Below are 21,347 nucleotides of genomic sequence, written 5' to 3'. Positions count from 1 at the left end.
GGGATTGGAAATGGTGGGAGAGACACTGAGGGATTGGAGATGGACGGAGAGACACTGAGGGATTGGAGATGGAGGGAGAGAGACTGAGGGATTGGAGATGGAGGGAGAGACACAGAGGGATTGGAGATGGAGGGAGAGACACTGAGGGATTGGAGATGGAGGGAGAGAGACTGAGGGATTGGAGATGGAGGGAGAGAGACTGAGAGATTGGAGATGGCGGGAGAGACACTGAGGGATTGGAGATGGAGGGTGAGACACTGAGGGATTGGAGATGGAGGGAGAGACACTGAATGTTTGGAGATGGAGGGAGAGACACTGAGGGATTGGAGGTGGAGGGAGAGTGACTGTGGGACTGGAGATGGCTGGAGAGAGACTGAGGGATTGGAGATGGAGGGAGAGAGACTGAGGGATTGGAGATGGGGGAGAGAGAGACTGAGGGATTGGAGATGGAGTGAGAGAGACTGAGGGATTGGAAATGGAGGGAAAGACACTGAGGGATTGGAGATGGAGGGAGAGACACTGAAGGATTGGAGATGGAGGGAGAGACACTGAGGGATTGGAGATGGAGGGAGAGAGACTGAGGGATTGGAGATGGAGGGAGTGACACTGAGGGATTGGAGATGGAGGGAGAGACACTGAGGGTTTGGAGATCGAGGGAGAGACACTGAGGGGTTGGAAATGGAAGTTGAGTCACTGAGGGATTGGAGATGGAGGGAGAGACACTGAGGGATTGGAGATGTTGGGAGAGAGACTGAGGCATTGGAGATGGAGGGAGACACACTGAGGGATTGGAGTTGGAGGGAGAGAGTGACTGAGGGATTGGAAATGGAGGGAGAGAGACTGAGGGATTGGAGATGGAGGGAGAGACACTGAGGGATAGGAGATGGAGGGGGAGACACTGAGGAATTGCAGTTGGAGGGAGAGACACTGACGGATTGGAGAAGGAGGGAGAGAGACTGAGGGATTGGAGATGGAGGGAGAGACACTGGGGGATTGGAGATGGAGGGAGAGACACTGAGGGACCGGAGATGGAGGGAGAGAGGCTGAGGGATTGGAAATGGAGGGAGGGGGACTGAGGGATTGGAGATGGAGGGAGAGACTGAGGGATTGGAGATGTAGGAAGAGACACTGAGGGATTGAAGATAGAGGGAGAGAGACTGAGGGATTGGAGATGGAGGGGGAGAGACTGAGGGATTGGAGATGGAGGGAGAGACACTGAGGGATTGGAGATGGAGAGAGAGACACTGGGGGATTGGAGATGGAGGGAGAGACACTGAGGGATTGGAGATTGAGGGAGAAGGACTGAGGGATTGGAGATGGAGGGAGAGAGACACTGAAGGATTGGAGATGGAGGGAGAGACACTGAGGGAATGTAGATGGAGCGAGAGAGACTGAGGGACTGGAGATGGAGGGAGAGACACTGAGGGATTGGAGATGGAGGGAGAGACACTGAGGGATAGGAAATGGAGGGAGAGACACTGAGGGATTGGAGATGGACGGAGAGACACTGAGGGATTGGAGATGGAGGGAGAGAGACTCAGGGATTGGAGATGGCGGGAGAGACACTGAGGGATTGGAGATGGAGGGAGAGACATTGAGGGATTGGAGATGGAGGGAGAGACACTGAATGTTTGGAGATAGAGGGAGAGACACTGAGGGATTGGAGGTGGAGGGAGAGAGACTGAGGGACTGGAGATGGAGGGAGAGAGACTGAGGGATTGGAGATGGAGGGAGAGAGACTGAGGGATTGGAGATGGAGGGAGAGAGACAGCGGGATTGGAGATGAAGGGATAGAGACTGTGGGATTGGAGATGCAGGGAGAGACACTGAGGGATTGGAGATGGAGGGAGAGACACTGAGGGATTTGAGATGGAGGGAGAGGCACTGAGTGATTGGAGATGGAGGGAGAGACACTGAGGGATTGGAGATGGAGGGAGAGAGACTGAGGGATTGGAGATGGAGGGACAGACACTGAGGGATTGGAGATGGAGGGAGAGAGACACTGAGGGATTGGAGATGGAGGGAGAGAGAAACTGAGGGATTTTAGATGGAGGGAGAGACACTGAGGGATTGGAGATGGAGGGAGAGACACTGAGGGATAGGAAATGGAGGGAGAGACACTGAGGGATTGGAGATGGACGGAGAGACACTGAGGGATTGGAGATGGAGGGAGAGAGACTCAGGGATTGGAGATGGCGGGAGAGACACTGAGGGATTGGAGATGGAGGGAGAGACATTGAGGGATTGGAGATGGAGGGAGAGACACTGAATGTTTGGAGATGGAGGGAGAGACACTGAGGGATTGGAGGTGGAGGGAGAGAGACTGAGGGACTGGAGATGGAGGGAGAGAGACTGAGGGATTGGAGATGGAGGGAGAGAGACTGAGGGATTGGAGATGGAGGGAGAGAGACAGCGGGATTGGAGATGAAGGGATAGAGACTGTGGGATTGGAGATGCAGGGAGAGACACTGAGGGATTGGAGATGGAGGGAGAGACACTGAGGGATTTGAGATGGAGGGAGAGGCACTGAGTGATTGGAGATGGAGGGAGAGACACTGAGGGATTGGAGATGGAGGGAGAGAGACTGAGGGATTGGAGATGGAGGGACAGACACTGAGGGATTGGAGATGGAGGGAGAGAGACTGAGTGATTGGAGATGGGGGAGAGAGAGACTGAGGGATTGGAGATGGAGTGAGAGAGACTGAGTGATTGGAGATGGAGGGAGAGACACTGAGGGATTGGAGATGGAGGGAGAGACACTGAGGGATTGGAGATGGAGGGAGAGAGACCGAGGGATTGGAGATGGAGGGAGTGACACTGAGGTTTTGGAGATGGAGGGAGAGACACTGAGGGATTGGAGATGGAGGGAGAGACACTGAGGGGTTGGAATTGGAAGTTGAGACACTGAGGGATTGGAGATGGAGGGAGAGACTCTGAGCGATTGGAGATGTTCGGAGAGAGACTGAGGGATTGGAGAAAAAGGGAGACACACTGAGGGATTGGAGATGGAGGGAGAGAGAGACTGAGGGATTGGAAATGGAGGGAGAGAGACTGAGGGATTGGAGATGGAGGGAGAGACACTGAGGGATTGGAGATGGAGGGGGAGACACTGAGGAATTGCAGTTGGAGGGAGAGACACTGAGGGATTGGAGAAGGAGGGAGAGAGACTGAGGGGTTGGAGATGGAGGGAGAGACACTGGTGGATTGGAGATGGAGGGAGAGACACTGAGGGACTGGAGATGGAGGGAGAGAGGCTGAGGGATTGGAAATGGAGGGAGGGGTACTGAGGGATTGGAGATGGAGGGAGAGACTGAGGGATTGGAGATGGAGGGAGAGAGACTGAGGGATTGGAGATGGAGGGAGAGACACTGAGGCGTTGGAGATGGAGAGAGAGACACTGCAGGATTGGAGATGGAGGGCGAGACACTGAGGGATTGGAGATGGAGGGAGAAGCACTGAGGGATTGGAGATGGAGGGAGAGGCACTGAGGGATTGGAGATGGAGAGAGAGACATTGAGGCGTTGGAGATGGAGGGAGAGACACTGAGGGATTGGAGATGGAGGGAGAGACACTGAGGGAATGGAGATGGATGGAGAGAGACTGAGGGATTGGAGATGGAGGGAGAGACACTGAGGGATTGGAGATGGAGGGAGAGAGAGACTGAGCGATTGGAGATGTAGGGTGAGAGACTGAGGGATTGGAGATGGAGGGAGAGATACTGAGGGATTGGAAATGGAGGGAGAGACAATGAGGGATTGGAGATGGATGGAGAGAAACTGAGGGACTGGAGATGGAGGGAGAGAGACTGAGGGATTGGAGAGGGAAGGAGATACACTAAGGGATTGAAGATGGAGGGAGAGACACTGAGGGATTGGAGATTGAGGGAGAGAGACTGAGGGATTGGAGATGGAGGGAGAGAGACTGAGGGATTGGAGATGGAGGGAGAGAGACTGAGGGATTGGAGATGGAGGGAGAGAGACTGAGGGATAGGAGATGGAGGGAGAGAGACTCAGGGATTGGAGATGGCGGGAGAGACACTGAGGGATTGGAGATGGAGGGAGAGACACTGAGGGGTTGGAGATGGAGAGAGAGACACTGACTGATTGGAGATGGAGGGAGAGACACTGAGAAATTGGTGATGGAGGGAGAGAGACTGAGGGATTGGAAGTGGAGGGAGAGACACTGAGAGATTGGAGATGGAGGGAGAGAGACTGAGGGGTTGGAGATGGAGGGAGAGAGACTGAGGGATTGGAGATGGAGTGAGAGACACTGAGGGATTGGAGATGGAGGGAGAGAGACTGAGGGATTGGTGATGGAGGGAGAGATACTGAGGAATTGGAGATAGAGGGAGAGACACTGAGGGATTGAAGATGGAGGGAGAGAGACTGATGGATTGGAGAGGGAAGGAGAGACACTAAGGGATTGGAGATGGAGGGAGAGACACTGAGGGATTGGAGATGGAGGGAGAGAGACTGAGGGATTGGTGATTGAGGGAGAGAGACTGAGGGATTGGAGATGGAGGGAGAGAGACTGGGGGATTGGAGATGGAGGGAGAGACACTGAGGGACTGGAGATGGAGGGAGAGAGGCTGAGGGATTGGAAATGGAGGGAGGGGTACTGAGGGATTGGAGATGGAGGGAGAGACTGAGGGATTGGAGATGGAGGAAGAGACACTGAGGGATTGAAGATAGAGGGAGAGAGACTGAGGGATTGGAGATGGAGGGAGAGAGACTGAGGGATTGGAGATGGAGGGAGAGACACTGAGGGGTTGGAGATGGAGAGAGAGACACTGGGGGATTGGAGATGGAGGGAGAGACACTGAGGGATTGGAGATGGAGGGAGAAGGACTGAGGGATTGGAGATGGAGGGAGAGGCACTGAGGGATTGGAGATGGAGAGAGAGACATTGAGGCGTTGGAGATGGAGGGAGCGACACTGAGGGGTTGGAGATGGAGGGAGAGACACTGAGGGATTGGAGATGGATGGAGAGAGACTGAGGGATTGGAGATGGAGGGAGAGACACTGAGGGATTGGAGATGGAGGGAGACAGAGACTGAGCGATTGGAGATGTAGGGTGAGAGACTGAGGGATTGGAGATGGAGGGAGAGACACTGAGGGATTGGAAATGGAGGGAGAGACAATGAGGGATTGGAGATGCATGGAGAGAAACTGAGGGACTGGAGATGGAGGGAGAGAGACTGAGGGATTGGAGAGGGAAGGAGATACACTAAGGGATTGGAGATGGAGGGAGAGACACTGAGGGATTGGAGATGGAGGGTGAGAGACTGAGGGGTTGGAGATTGAGGGAGAGAGACTGAGGGATTGGAGATGGAGGGAGAGAGACTGAGGGTTTGGAGATGGAGGAGAGAGACTGAGGGATTGGAGATGGAGGGAGAGAGACTGAGGGATTGGAGATGGAGGGAGAGAGACTCAGGGATTGGAGATGGCGGGAGAGACACTGAGGAATTGGAGATGGAGGGAGAGACACTGAGAGGTTTGAGATGGAGAGAGAGACACTGAGTGATTGGAGATGGAGGGAGAGACACTGAGAAATTGGAGATGGAGGGAGAGAGACTGAGGGATTGGAAGTGGAGGGAGAGACTCTGAGAGATTGGAGATGGAGGGAGAGAGACTGAGGGGTTGGAGATGGAGGGAGAGAGACTGAGGGATTGGAGATGGAGTGAGAGACACTGAGGGATTGTAGATGGAGGGAGAGAGACTGAGGGATTGGTGATGGAGGGAGAGAGACTGAGGAATTGGAGATAGAGGGAGAGACACTGAGGGATTGAAGAAGGAGGGAGAGAGACACTGAGGTATTGGAAATGGAGGGAGAGAGAAACTGAGGGATTTTAGATGGAGGGAGAGAAACTGAGGGATTGGAGATGGAGGGAGAGACACTGAGGGATCGGAAATGGAGGGAGAGACACTGACGGATTGGAGATGGACGGAGAGACACTGAGGGATTGGAGATGGAGGGAGAGAGACTGAGGGATTGGAGATGGAGGGAGAGACACAGAGGGATTGGAGATCGAGGGAGAGACACTGAAGGTTTGGAGATGGAGGGAGAGAGACTGAGGGATTGGAGATGGAGGGAGAGAGACTGAGGGATTGGAGATGGAGGGAGAGAGACTGAGGGATTGGAGATGGAGGGAGAGAGTCTCAGGGATTGGAGATGGCGGGAGAGACACTGAGGGATTGGAGATGGAGGGAGAGACACTGAGGGATTGGAGATGGAGTGAGAGACACTGAGTGATTGGAGATGGAGGGAGAGGCACTGAGGGATTGGATAAGGATGGAGAGAGACTGAGGGATTGGAGGTGGAGGGAGAGACACTGAGGGATTGGAGATGAAGGGAGAGGGACTGAGGGATTGGAGATGGAGGAGAGAGACTGAGAGATTGGAGATGGAGTGAGGGACACTGAGGGATTGGAGATGGAGGGAGAGAGACTGAGGGATTGGAGATGGAGGAAGAGACACTGAGGGATTGAAGATAGAGGGATAGAGACTGAGGGATTGGAGATGGAGGGAGAGAGACTGAGGGATTGGAGATGGAGGGAGAGACACTGAGGGATTGGAGATGGAGGGAGAGACACTGGGGGATTGGAGATGGAGGGAGAGACACTGAGGGATTTGAGATGGAGGGAGAGGGAATGAGCGATTGGAGATGGAGGGAGAGAGACACTGAGGGATTGGAGATGGAGGGAGAGACACTGAGGGATTGTAGACGTAGGGAGAGAGACTGAGGGACTGGAGATGGAGGGAGAGACACTGAGGGATTGGAGATAGAGGGCGAGACACTGAGGGATTGGAGAAGGAGTGAGAGAGACACTGAGGGATTGGAGATGGAGGGAGAGAGAAAATGAGGGATTGGAGATGGAGGGAGAGACACTGAGGGACTGGAGATTGAGGGAGAGACACTGAGGGATTGGAGATGAAGGGAGAGACACTGAGGGATTGGAAATGGTGGGAGAGACACTGAGGGATTGGAGATGGACGGAGAGACACTGAGGGATTGGAGATGGAGGGAGAGAGACTGAGGGATTGGAGATGGAGGGAGAGACACAGAGGGATTGGAGATGGAGGGAGAGACACTGAGGGATTGGAGATGGAGGGAGAGAGACTGAGGGATTGGAGATGGAGGGAGAGAGACTGAGAGATTGGAGATGGCGGGAGAGACACTGAGGGATTGGAGATGGAGGGAGAGACACTGAGGGATTGGAGATGGAGGGAGAGACACTGAATGTTTGGAGATGGAGGGAGAGACACTGAGGGATTGGAGGTGGAGGGAGAGTGACTGTGGGACTGGAGATGGCTGGAGAGAGACTGAGGGATTGGAGATGGAGGGAGAGAGACTGAGGGATTGGAGATGGAGGGGTAGAGACTGTGGGATTGGAGATGGAGGGAGAGACACTGAGGGATTGGAGATGGAGGGAGAGACACTGAGGTATTTGAGATGGAGGGAGAGGCACTGAGTGATTGGAGATGGAGGGAGAGACACTGAGGGATTGGAGATGGGGGGAGGGAGACTGTGTGATTGGAGATGGGGGAGAGAGAGACTGAGGGATTGGAGATGGAGTGAGAGAGACTGAGGGATTGGAAATGGAGGGAAAGACACTGAGGGATTGGAGATGGAGGGAGAGACACTGAAGGATTGGAGATGGAGGGAGAGACACTGAGGGATTGGAGATGGAGGGAGAGAGACTGAGGGATTGGAGATGGAGGGAGTGACACTGAGGGATTGGAGATGGAGGGAGAGACACTGAGGGTTTGGAGATCGAGGGAGAGACACTGAGGGGTTGGAAATGGAAGTTGAGACACTGAGGGATTGGAGATGGAGGGAGAGACACTGAGGGATTGGAGATGTTGGGAGAGAGACTGAGGCATTGGAGATGGAGGGAGACACACTGAGGGATTGGAGTTGGAGGGAGAGAGTGACTGAGGGATTGGAAATGGAGGGAGAGAGACTGAGGGATTGGAGATGGAGGGAGAGACACTGAGGGATAGGAGATGGAGGGGGAGACACTGAGGAATTGCAGTTGGAGGGAGAGACACTGACGGATTGGAGAAGGAGGGAGAGAGACTGAGGGATTGGAGATGGAGGGAGAGACACTGGGGGATTGGAGATGGAGGGAGAGACACGGAGGGACCGGAGATGGAGGGAGAGAGGCTGAGGGATTGGAAATGGAGGGAGGGGGACTGAGGGATTGGAGATGGAGGGAGAGACTGAGGGATTGGAGATGTAGGAAGAGACACTGAGGGATTGAAGATAGAGGGAGAGAGACTGAGGGATTGGAGATGGAGGGAGAGAGACTGAGGGATTGGAGATGGAGGGAGAGACACTGAGGGATTGGAGATGGAGAGAGAGACACTGGGGGATTGGAGATGGAGGGAGAGACACTGAGGGATTGGAGATTGAGGGAGAAGGACTGAGGGATTGGAGATGGAGGGAGAGAGACACTGAAGGATTGGAGATGGAGGGAGAGACACTGAGGGAATGTAGATGGAGCGAGAGAGACTGAGGGACTGGAGATGGAGGGAGAGACACTGAGGGATTGGAGATCGAGGGAGAGAAACTGAGGGATTGCAGAAGGAGGCAGAGAGACACTGAGGGATTGGAGATGGAGGGAGAGAGAAACTGAGGGATTTTAGATGGAGGGAGAGACACTGAGGGATTGGAGATGGAGGGAGAGACACTGAGGGATAGGAAATGGAGGGAGAGACACTGAGGGATTGGAGATGGACGGAGAGACACTGAGGGATTGGAGATGGAGGGAGAGAGACTCAGGGATTGGAGATGGCGGGAGAGACACTGAGGGATTGGAGATGGAGGGAGAGACATTGAGGGATTGGAGATGGAGGGAGAGACACTGAATGTTTGAAGATGGAGGGAGAGACACTGAGGGATTGGATGTGGAGGGAGAGAGACTGAGGGACTGGAGATGGAGGGAGAGAGACTGAGGGATTGGAGATGGAGGGAGAGAGACTGAGGGATTGGAGATGGAGGGAGAGAGACAGCGGGATTGGAGATGAAGGGATAGAGACTGTGGGATTGGAGATGCAGGGAGAGACACAGAGGGATTGGAGATGGAGGGAGAGACACTGAGGGATTTGAGATGGAGGGAGAGGCACTGAGTGATTGGAGATGGAGGGAGAGACACTGAGGGATTGGAGATGGAGGGAGAGAGACTGAGGGATTGGAGATGGAGGGAGAGACACTGAGGGATTGGAGATGGAGGGAGAGAGACTGAGTGATTGGAGATGGGGGAGAGAGAGACTGAGGGATTGGAGATGGAGTGAGAGAGACTGAGTGATTGGAGATGGAGGGAGAGACACTGAGGGATTGGAGATGGAGGGAGAGACACTGAGGGATTGGAGATGGAGGGAGAGACACTGAGGGATTGGAGATGGAGGGAGAGAGACTGAGGGATTGGAGATGGAGGGAGTGACACTGAGGTTTTGGAGATGGAGGGAGAGACACTGAGGGATTGGAGATGGAGGGAGAGACACTGAGGGGTTGGAATTGGAAGTTGAGACACTGAGGGATTGGAGATGGAGGGAGAGACTCTGAGCGATTGGAGATGTTCGGAGAGAGACTGAGGGATTGGAGAAAAAGGGAGACACACTGAGGGATTGGAGATGGAGGGAGAGAGAGACTGAGGGATTGGAAATGGAGGGAGAGAGACTGAGGGATTGGAGATGGAGGGAGAGACACTGAGGGATTGGAGATGGAGGGGGAGACACTGAGGAATTGCAGTTGGAGGGAGAGACACTGAGGGATTGGAGAAGGAGGGAGAGAGACTGAGGGGTTGGAGATGGAGGGAGAGACACTGGTGGATTGGAGATGGAGGGAGAGACACTGAGGGACTGGAGATGGAGGGAGAGAGGCTGAGGGATTGGAAATGGAGGGAGGGGTACTGAGGGATTGGAGATGGAGGGAGAGACTGAGGGATTGGAGATGGAGGGAGAGAGACTGAGGGATTGGAGATGGAGGGAGAGACACTGAGGCGTTGGAGATGGAGAGAGAGACACTGCAGGATTGGAGATGGAGGGCGAGACACTGAGGGATTGGAGATGGAGGGAGAAGCACGGAGGGATTGGAGATGGAGGGAGAGGCACTGAGGGATTGGAGATGGAGAGAGAGACATTGAGGCGTTGGAGATGGAGGGACAGAGAGACTGAGCGATTGGAGATGTAGGGTGAGAGACTGAGGGATTGGAGATGGAGGGAGAGATACTGAGGGATTGGAAATGGAGGGAGAGACAATGAGGGATTGGAGATGGATGGAGAGAAACTGAGGGACTGGAGATGGAGGGAGAGGGACTGAGGGATTGGAGAGGGAAGGAGATACACTAAGGGATTGGAGATGGAGGGAGAGACACTGAGGGATTGGAGATGGAGGGCGAGACACTGAGGGATTGGAGATGGAGGGAGAGACACTGAGGGAATGGAGATGGATGGAGAGAGACTGAGGGATTGGAGATGGAGGGAGAGACACTGAGGGATTGGAGATGGAGGGACAGAGAGACTGAGCGATTGGAGATGTAGGGTGAGAGACTGAGGGATTGGAGATGGAGGGAGAGATACTGAGGGATTGGAAATGGAGGGAGAGACAATGAGGGATTGGAGATGGATGGAGAGAAACTGAGGGACTGGAGATGGAGGGAGAGGGACTGAGGGATTGGAGAGGGAAGGAGATACACTAAGGGATTGGAGATGGAGGGAGAGACACTGAGGGATTGGAGATGGAGGGTGAGAGACTGAGGGATTGGAGATTGAGGGAGAGAGACTGAGGGATTGGAGATGGAGGGAGAGAGACTGAGGGATTGGAGATGGAGGGAGAGAGACTGAGGGATTGGAGATGGAGGGAGAGAGACTGAGGGATTGGAGATGGAGGGAGAGAGACTCAGGGATTGGAGATGGCGGCAGAGACACTGAGGGATTGGAGGTGGAGGGAGAGACACTGAGGGGTTGGAGATGGAGAGAGAGACACTGACTGATTGGAGATGGAGGGAGAGACACTGAGAAATTGGTGATGGAGGGAGAGAGACTGAGGGATTGGAAGTGGAGGGAGAGACACTGAGAGATTGGAGATGGAGGGAGAGAGACTGAGGGGTTGGAGATGGAGGGAGGGAGACTGAGGGATTGGAGATGGAGTGAGAGACACTGAGGGATTGGAGATGGAGGGAGAGAGACTGAGGGATTGGAGATGGAGGGAGAGAGACTGAGGAATTGGAGATAGAGGGAGAGACACTGAGGGATTGAAGATGGAGGGAGAGAGACTGATGGATTGGAGAGGGAAGGAGAGACACTAAGGGATTGGAGATGGAGGGAGAGACACTGAGGGATTGGAGATGGAGGGAGAGAGACTGAGGGATTGGAGATTGAGGGAGAGAGACTGAGGGATTGGAGATGGAGGGAGAGAGACTGGGGGATTGGAGATGGAGGGAGAGACACTGAGGGACTGGAGATGGAGGGAGAGAGGCTGAGGGATTGGAAATGGAGGGAGGGGTACTGAGGGATTGGAGATGGAGGGAGAGACTGTGGGATTGGAGATGGAGGAAGAGACACTGAGGGATTGAAGATAGAGGGAGAGAGACTGATGGATTGGAGATGGAGGGAGAGAGACTGAGGGATTGGAGATGGAGGGAGAGACACTGAGGGGTTGGAGATGGAGAGAGAGACACTGGGGGATTGGAGATGGAGGGAGAGACACTGAGGGATTGGAGATGGAGGGAGAAGGACTGAGGGATTGGAGATGGAGGGAGAGGCACTGAGGGATTGGAGATGGAGAGAGAGACATTGAGGCGTTGGAGATGGAGGGAGCGACACTGAGGGGTTGGAGATGGAGGGAGAGACACTGAGGGATTGGAGATGGATGGAGAGAGACTGAGGGATTGGAGATGGAGGGAGAGACACTGAGGGATTGGAGATGGAGGGAGACAGAGACTGAGCGATTGGAGATGTAGGGTGAGAGACTGAGGGATTGGAGATGGAGGGAGAGACACTGAGGGATTGGAAATGGAGGGAGAGACAATGAGGGATTGGAGATGCATGGAGAGAAACTGAGGGACTGGAGATGGAGGGAGAGAGACTGAGGGATTGGAGAGGGAAGGAGATACACTAAGGGATTGGAGATGGAGGGAGAGACACTGAGGGATTGGAGATGGAGGGTGAGAGACTGAGGGGTTGGAGATTGAGGGAGAGAGACTGAGGGATTGGAGATGGAGGGAGAGAGACTGAGGGTTTGGAGATGGAGGGAGAGAGACTGAGGGATTGGAGATGGAGGGAGAGAGACTGAGGGATTGGAGATGGAGGGAGAGAGACTCAGGGATTGGAGATGGCGGGAGAGACACTGAGGAATTGGAGATGGAGGGAGAGACACTGAGAGGTTGGAGATGGAGAGAGAGACACTGAGTGATTGGAGATGGAGGGAGAGACACTGAGAAATTGGAGATGGAGGGAGAGAGACTGAGGGATTGGAAGTGGAGGGAGAGACTCTGAGAGATTGGAGATGGAGGGAGAGAGACTGAGGGGTTGGAGATGGAGGGAGAGAGACTGAGGGATTGGAGATGGAGTGAGAGACACTGAGGGATTGTAGATGGAGGGAGAGAGACTGAGGGATTGGTGATGGAGGGAGAGAGACTGAGGAATTGGAGATAGAGGGAGAGACACTGAGGGATTGAAGATGGAGGGAGAGAGACTGATGGATTGGAGAGGGAAGGAGAGACACTGAGGGATTGGAGAGGGAGGGAGAGACACTGAGGGATTGGAGATGGAGGGAGAGATACTGAGGGATTGGAGATTGAGGGAGAGAGACTGAGGGTTTGGAGATGGAGGGAGAGAGACTGAGGGATTGGAGATGTAGGGAGAGAGACTGAGGGATTGGAGATGGAGGGAGAGAGACTGAAGGATTGGAGATGGAGGGAGAGAGACTCAGGGATTGGAGATGGCGGGAGAGACACTGAGGGATTGGAGATGGAGGGAGAGACACTGAGGAATTGGAGATGGAGAGAGAGACACTGAGTGATTGGAGATGGAGGGAGAGACACTGAGGGATTGGAGATGGAGGGAGAGAGACTGAGGGATTGGAGGTGGAGGGAGAGACACTGAGAGATTGGAGATGGAGGGAGGGAGACTGAGGGATTGGAGATGGAGGGAGAGATACTGAGGGATTGGAGATGGAGTGAGAGACACTGAGGGATTGCAGATGGAGGGAGAGAGACTGAGGGATTGGAGATGGAGGGAGAGAGACTGAGGAATTGGAGGTAGAGGGAGAGACACTGAGGGATTGAAGATGGAGGGAGAGACTCTGAGGGATTGGAGATGGAGGGAGAGAGACTGAGGTATTGGAGATGGAGGGAGAGAGACTGAAGGATTGGAGATGGAGGGAGAGACACTGAGGGATTAGAGATGGAGGGAGAGACACTGAGGGATTGGAGATGGAGGGAGAGAGACTGAGGGATTGGAGATGGAGGGAGAGACACTGAGGGATTGGAGATGGAGGGAGAGACTGAGGGATTGGAGGTGGAGGGAGAGACACTGAGGAATTGGAGCTGGAGGGAGAGAGACTGAGGGATTGGAGATGTAGGGAGAGAGACTGAGGAATTGGAGGTGGAGGGAGAGAGACTGAGGGATTGAGATGGAGGTAGAGAGAGACTGAGGGATTGGAGATGGAGGGAGAGAGACTGTGGGATTGGAGATGGAGGGAGAGAGACTGAGGGATTGGAGATGGAGCGAGAGAGAAATTGAGGGATTGGAGATTGAGGGAGAGAGACACTGAGGGTTTGGAGATGGAGAGAGAGACACTGAGGGATTGGAGATGGAGGGAGAGAGACTCATGGATTGGAGATGGAGGGAGAGAAAGACTGAGGGATTGGAGATGGAGGGAGAGAAACTGAGGGATTGGAGATGGAGGTAGAGACACTGAGGGATTGGAGATGGACGGAGAGACACTGAGGGATTGGAGATGGAGGGAGAGAGACTGAGGGATTGGAGTTGGTGGGAGAGACACTGAAGAATTGGAGATGGAGGGAGAGAAACTGAGGGATTGGAGATGAAGCGAGAGACATTGAGGCATTGGAGATGGAGGGAGAGACACTGAGGGATTGGAGATGGAGGGAGAGACACTGAGGGATTGGAGATGGATGGAGAGAGTCTGAGGGATTGGAGATGGAGGGAGAGACACTGAGGGGTTGGATATGGAGGGAGAGAGAGACTGAGCGATTGGAGATGTAGGGTGAGAGACTGAGGGATTGGAGATGGAGGGGGAGACACTGAGGGATTGGAAATGGAGGGAGAGACAATGAGGGATTGGAGATGGATGGAGAGAAACTGAGGGACTGGAGATGGAGGGAGAGAGACTGAGGGATTGGAGAGGGAAGGAGAGACACTAAGGGATTGGAGATGGAGGGAGAGACACTGAGGGATTGGAGATGGAGGGTGAGAGACTGAGGGATTGGAGATTGAGGGAGAGAGACTGAGGGATTGGAGATGGAGGGAGAGAGACTGAGGGATTGGAGATGGAGGGAGAGAGACTGAGGGATTGGAGATGGAGGGAGAGAGACTGAGGGATTGGAGATGGAGGGAGAGAGACTCAGGGATTGGAGATGGTGGGAGAGACACTGAGGGATTGGAGATGGAGGGAGAGACACTGAGGGGTTGGAGATGGAGAGAGAGACACTGAGTGATTGGAGATGGAGGTAGAGACACTGAGAAATTGGAGATGGAGGGAGAGAGACTGAGGGATTGGAGGTGGAGGGAGAGACACTGAGAGATTGGAGATGGAGGGAGAGAGACTGAGGGACTGGAGATGGAGGGAGAGAGACTGAGGGATTGGAGATGGAGTGAGAGACACTGAGGGATTGTAGATGGAGGGAGAGAGACTGAGGGATTGGTGATGGAGGGAGAGAGACTGAGGAATTGGAGATAGAGGGAGAGACACTGAGGGATTGAAGATGGAGGGAGAGACTATGAGGGAATGGAGATGGAGGGAGAGAGGCTGCGGGATTGGAGATGGAGGGAGAGAGACTGAAGGATTGGAGATGGAGGGAGAGACACAGAGGGATTGGAGATGGAGGGAGAGACACTGAGGGATTGGAGATGGAGGGAGAGAGACTGAGGGATTGGAGATGCAGGGAGAGACACTGAGGGATTGGAGATGGAGGGAGAGACTGAGGGATTGGAGATGGATGGAGAGACACTGAGGAATTGGAGATGGAGGGAGAGAGACTGAGGGATTGGAGATGTAGGGAGAGAGACTGAGGGATTGGAGATGGAGGGAGAGAGAGACTGAGGGATTGGAGATGGAGGGAGAGAGACTGAGGAATTGGAGATGGAGGGAGAGAGAGACTGAGGGATTGGAGATGGAGGGAGAGAGACTGAGGGATTGGAGATGGAGGGAGAGAGACTGAGGGATTGGAGATGGAGGGAGAGAGAAATTGAGGGATTGGAGATTGAGGGAGAGAGACATTGAGGGTTTGGAGATGGAGAGAGAGACACTGAGGGATTGGAGATGGAGGGAGAGAGACTCAGGGATTGGAGATGGAGGGAGAGAGACACAGAGGGATTGGAGATGGAGGGAGAGACACTGAGGGATTGGAGATGGAGGGAGAGAGACTGAGGGATTGGAGATGCAGGGAGAGACACTGAGGGATTGGAGATGGAGGGAGAGACTGAGGGATTGGAGATGGAGGGAGAGAGACTGAGGGATTGGAGATGGTGGGAGAGACACTGAGGGATTGGAGATGGAGGGAGAGACACTGAGGGGTTGGAGATGGAGAGAGAGACACTGAGTGATTGGAGATGGAGGTAGAGACACTGAGAAATTGGAGATGGAGGGAGAGAGACTGAGGGATTGGAGATGGAGGGAGTGAAACTGAGGGTTTGGAGATGGTGCGAGAGACACTGAGGAATTGGAGATGGAGGGAGAGAAACTGAGGGATTGAAGATGGAGGGAGAGACATTGAGGGGTTGGAGACAGAGGGAGAGACACTGAGGGATTGCAGATGGAGGGAGAGACACTGAGGGATTGGAGATGGAGGGAGAGAGACTGAGGGATTGGAGATGGAGGGAGAGACACTGAGGAATTGGAGATGGAGGGAGAGAGAGACTGAGCGATTGGAGATGGAGGGTGAGAGTCTGAGGGATTGGAGATGGAGGGAGAGACACTGAGGGATTGGAGATGGAGGGGGAGACACTGAGGGATTGGAGATGGAGGGAGAGACACTGAGGGATTGGAGATAGAGGGACAGACACTGAGGGATTGGAGATGGAGGGAGAGAGAGACTGAGGGATTGGAGATGGAGGGAGAGAGACTGAGGGATTGGAGGTGGAGGGAGAGAGACTGAGGAATTGGAGATGGAGGGAGAGACACTGAGGGATTGGAGATGGAGGGAGAGAGAGGCTGAGGGATTGGAGATGGAGGGAGAGACACTGAGGGATTGGAGATGGAGGGAGGGACGCTGAGGGATTGGAGATAGAGGGAGAGACTCTGAGGGATTGGAGATGGAGGGAGAGAGACTGAGGGATTGGAGATGGAGGGAGAGACACTGAAGGATTGGAGAGAGAGGGAGAGAGAGACTGAGTGATTGGAGATGGAGGGAGGGCCAGTTGTGAGCATCTGAGAATTAATACTGGTTATGTTAATTACTGGTTACACTAATCAGGGTAAGGGTTGAGCAGTGGTTACTGACCATATTATTCAGTCCTCGAAGTATATAGTTGAGTAGAAACGATTTTCCCAACCTCTCTTCGCCAATGATGGAGATCAAACCCACCGGCAAGTCCTTCACCTCATCGTCTAAGAAGCAGCTTGTTAAATTGTCATTGTTGAGATGTGGTGTACCGTCTTGGTCAATGGTGACCAGCAGCTTCGCTTTCCCGAGTTTGGGTTTCACTCCCTTCACATTGAAGCAGATGAAAAGTTATTTCAGGGACAGTGCAGGGCAGAACATTTGGGTGGGACAAAACCTTTAACAAACAGTATATAGATCACTGTATCTAATGTACTGTCACACCCATTCCCAGAGGGGGAAAGGACAGTATATCTAACACACTGTGGCACCCGGTCCCAGAGGGGGAAATGACAGTGTATCTAATGCACTGTGACACCCGGTCCCAGAGGGGTAAAGGACAGTGTATCTAACACACTGTGACACCCGGTCCCAGAGGGGGAAATGACAGTGTATCTAATGCACTGTGACACCCGGTCCCAGAGGGGGAAAGGACAGTGTATCTAATGCATTGTGACACCCGGTCCCAGAGGAGGAAAGGACAGTGTATCTAATGCACTGTGACACCCGGTCCCACAGGGGGGAAAGGACAGTGTATCTAATGCACTGTGAGATCCGGTCCCAGAGGGGGAAAGGAGAGTGTATCTAATGCACTGTGAGACCCAGTCCCAGAGGGGGAAAGGACAGTGTATATATCGCACTGTGACACCCGCTCCCAGAGGGGGAAAGGACAGTGTATCTAACGCACTGTGACACCCAGTCCCACAGGGGGAAAGGACAGGGTATCTAACGTACTGTGACACCCAATCCCAGAGGGGGAAAGGACAGTGTATCTACCACACTGTGACACCCAGTCCCAGAGGGGGAAAGGACAGTGTATCTAACGCACTGTGACACCCGGTCCCAGAGGAGGAAAGGACAGTATATCTAATGCACTGTGACACCCGGTTCCAGAGCGTGAAAGTACACTGTAAGTATTTCTCAGACTGACCTCACTGATCTTCTTGACCGGTCTGAATTTGGCTGTGTCCATTTGTGCCATTGTCACCATGTATCACCGAGGAGAACTCTGTCAATTAAAATGCAGGATGTGAATGACAGGAGCAGAGGAGACAGACTGGCAGGGCCGACAGCTGGGGGGAGATACAGGCGGGTGGAGAGACAGGCGGGGGAGAGAGAGGCGGTCGGGGGGACCGGCGCGGGGAGAGACAGGCGCGGGGAGAGACAGGCGGGCGAGAGACAGGCGGGGGAGAGAGACAGGCGGGGGGACAGAGACAGGTGGGGTGAGAGACAGACGGGAGGGAGAGACAGGCGGGGGGAGACAGGCGGGGGGGAGACAGGCGGGGGGAGAAAGGCGGGGGGAGAGAGAAAGGCGGGGGGAGAGAGAAAGGTGGGGGGGAGACAGGCGGGTGGAGAGACAGGCAGGGGCAGAGAGAGGCAGGGGAGAGACAGGCGGGGGAGAGACAGGCGGGTGAGGTGTGGGGACAAACATGCAATTGACCTACATGCAGAATTCTGTAAAAGTATCCTCCAGACTCAAAGGAAAACTGTAAACAATGCATGCAGGGCAGAACTAGGCCAATATCCATTAATAATCATTATCCAAAAAAGAGCCACCAAATTTTGGAAACACCTAGAAATGAGCAACCCCCAATGCTGTCATTACGAAGCCCTGAAATGCCAAGAGAGGACCATAAAGAAGAATACCCTCAGTCAACTCGTCCTGGGACTCAGTGAAGTAACTACTAACACTACTAACAATAACCAGCCCCAGGACAGTGACAGCATAACACAAAGAATTCGACCCAACACAATCGTCGCTAAGCAAAAGGAAAAATATCTGTCATATTGGGCAGAAACAACAAAAACCCAAAGCAAACTCAATTGCTACTTGGCCCTAAACAGACAATACAACATGGCTGATTACCTGACCAGGGTAAAGGATAGCAAAATGAGAAAAACCTTGACAATGTACAGACTTAATGAACATAGCCTGGCGATCGAAAAAGGTAGACACAGGCAGACCCGGCTACCAAGAGAGGACAGGATGTGCACTCACTGCAGTCAGGGAGTGCAGAGATGCACTTCCTCACAGCGTGTAGAAAATATCAGGGCATAAGGGAGAATTTCTACCCAAAATTCACAAAAATATGCCCGGAATTCAGAAATTTGAATGACGACCAAAAACTCCCATACCTACTAGGGGAAGAGAGAAATTGTGTAACTTTAGCGGCACACTATGTTACAGCTTGCCATAAACAGAGGGACAACCACTAAATATAAGAAAAGAGTATATAAAAATTACATGAATGTATATTTATACACTCACAGATATATCTGTTTGTACACTGTATGGATAGATCTGTATTTTTGTGTAGAACCATGAATGTTTTTCGATGCTTTGGCAACATAAGATGTACCTTGTCATGCCAGTAAAACGATTTGAATTGAATTGAATTGAATTGACAGGCGGTGGGGAGAGACAGGAGGGGGGAGAAACAGGCGGGAGGGAGAGAGACAGGTGGGGGGAGAGAGACAGGCGCAGGGGGTGCGAGGAAGTATTAAGGGGTTTAGCAGCTTTAAAAGTGTTTAAATCCCCAGGCCCGGATGAAATGTATCCCAGGCTGTTAAGCGAAGCAAAAGAGGAAATAGCAGAGGCCCTGACCATCATTTTTCAATCCTCTCTGGCTTCAGGTGTGGTGCCGGAGGACTGGAGGACTGCTAATGTGGTACCCTTATTTAAAAAGGGAGAAAAGGACAGACTGAGTAATTACAGGCCAGTCAGCCTAACCTCGGTGGTGGGAAAATTATAGGAAAGAATTCCGAAGGACAGGATAAATCTTCATTTAGAAAGACATGGATTAGTCAAGGATAGTCAGCATGGATTTGTTATGGGAAGGTCGTGTCTGACAAACATGATTGAATTTTTTGAGGAGGTAACAAGGAGGGTAGATGTGGGTAGTGTGTTTGATGTAGTGTATATGGACTTTAGCAAGGCTTTTGATAAGGTTCTACATGGCAGACTGGTCACGAAGTTAAAAGCCCATGGGATCCAGGGCAAGGTGTCAAGTTGGATTCAAAACTGGCTTGGAGACAGGAAGCAGACGGTAATGGTTGAAGGGTGTTTGTGTGACTGGAAGGCTGTTTCCAGTGGGGTTCCGCAGGACCCAGTACTCGGTCCCTTGCTTTTTGTGGTACATATCAATGATCTTGACTTGAATATAAGGGTTATGATTAAGAAGTTTGCAGATGATACTAAAATCGGCCGTGTGGTTGATACTGAAGAAGGAGGCTGTAGACTGCAGGAAGATATCAATAAATTGGTCAGGTGGGCAGAACGGTGGCAAATGGAATTCAATCCAGAGAAGTGTGAGGTAATGCATTTGGGGAGGGCTAACAAGGAAAGGGAATACACATTAAATGGTAGGACACTGAGTAGTGTTGAGGATCAGAGGGACCTTGGAGTGCATGTCCATAGATCCCTGAAGGTATCAGGCCAAGTAGATAAGGTGGTTAAGAAGGCACACGGAATGCTTGCCTTTATTAGCCGTGGCACAGAATACAAGAGCAGGGGGGTTATGCTTCAACTATATAAAACACTAGTTAGGCCTCTGCTAGAGTACTGCGTGCAGTTCTGGTCACCACATTACAGGAAAGATGTGATTGTACTAGAGAGGGTACAGAGGAGATTTACAAGGATGTTGCCGGGAGTAGAGAATCTTAGCTATGAGGAAAGACTGGATAGGCTGGGTCTGTTTTCCTTGGAACAGAGGAGGCTGAGGGGAGACCTTATTGAGGTGGATAAAATTATGAGAGGCTAAGATAAAGTGGATGGAAAGGCCCTATTTCCCTTAGCAGAGGGGTCAAAACCCAGGGGGCACAGATTTAAAGTAATTGGTGGAAGGTTTAGATGGGATTTGAGGGGAAATTTCTTCACCCAGAGGGTTGTGGGGGTCTGGAACTCACTACCTGAAAGGCTGGTAGAGGCAGGAACCCTAACCACATTTAAAAAGTACTTGGATGTACACTTGGGATGCTGTAACCTGCAGGGCTACAGACCAAGAGCTGGGAAGTGGGATTAGGCTGGATAGCTCTTTCTTGGCCAGCGCGGACATGATGGGCTGAAATGGCCTCCTTCTGTGCTGTAACTTTCCATGATTCTATGATTCTATAGGATCCCGTGCCCCTTTACCACCACTATAGGATCCCGTGCCCCTTTACCACCACTATAGAATCCCGAGCCCCTATACCATCCATATAGGATCCTGTGCCCAAATACACCACCTATTGGGTCCCGTGTCCCTATACCATCCCTATAGTACCCCATGCCCCTGTACACCACCTATTGGGTCCCGTGTCCCTATACCATCCATATGGTACCCCGTGCCCCTATGCACCCACTATAGGATCCCGTGTCCCTACACCCACCTCTATAGGATCCCGTGTCCCTATACCCACCCCTATAGGATCCCGTGTACCTGTACCATCCATATAGGATCCTGTGCCCAAATACCCCACCTATTGGGTCCCGTGTCCCTATACCATCCCTATAGTACCCCGTGCCCCTGCACACCCCCTATAGGATCCTGTGTCTCTATACCCACCTCTATATGATCCC

The 21,347-nt window shown here is 52.8% G+C and overlaps 1 protein-coding gene across 1 annotated transcript in view; it reads right to left on the bottom strand.

Moving 5' to 3' along the window:
* The window catches only part of LOC147094980 (atlastin-3-like), a 58,036-nt gene extending 40,235 nt beyond the window's left edge, over window positions 1-17,801 (bottom strand). The window contains exons 1-2 of the mRNA XM_085973625.1: window positions 17,721-17,801; window positions 16,691-16,897 (exon numbers count right to left, since the gene is read on the bottom strand). Coding sequence (XP_085829751.1) covers window positions 16,691-16,897; window positions 17,721-17,780 — 267 coding nt within the window. The 5' untranslated portion in view covers window positions 17,781-17,801. The remainder of the gene's footprint in view (window positions 1-16,690; window positions 16,898-17,720) is intronic.
* Between the last annotated feature and the right edge of the window lie 3,546 nt (window positions 17,802-21,347).

This window comes from Somniosus microcephalus, unplaced genomic scaffold (genome assembly GCF_052327205.1).
Source record: "Somniosus microcephalus isolate GS21.2 unplaced genomic scaffold, FLI_Smic_1.0 unresolved_chr1, whole genome shotgun sequence".
NCBI classification, from domain to species: Eukaryota; Metazoa; Chordata; class Chondrichthyes; order Squaliformes; family Somniosidae; genus Somniosus; species Somniosus microcephalus.
The sequence above is the reverse complement of the archived record's forward strand: the minus strand, read 5'-3'. Positions and strand labels throughout refer to the sequence as shown.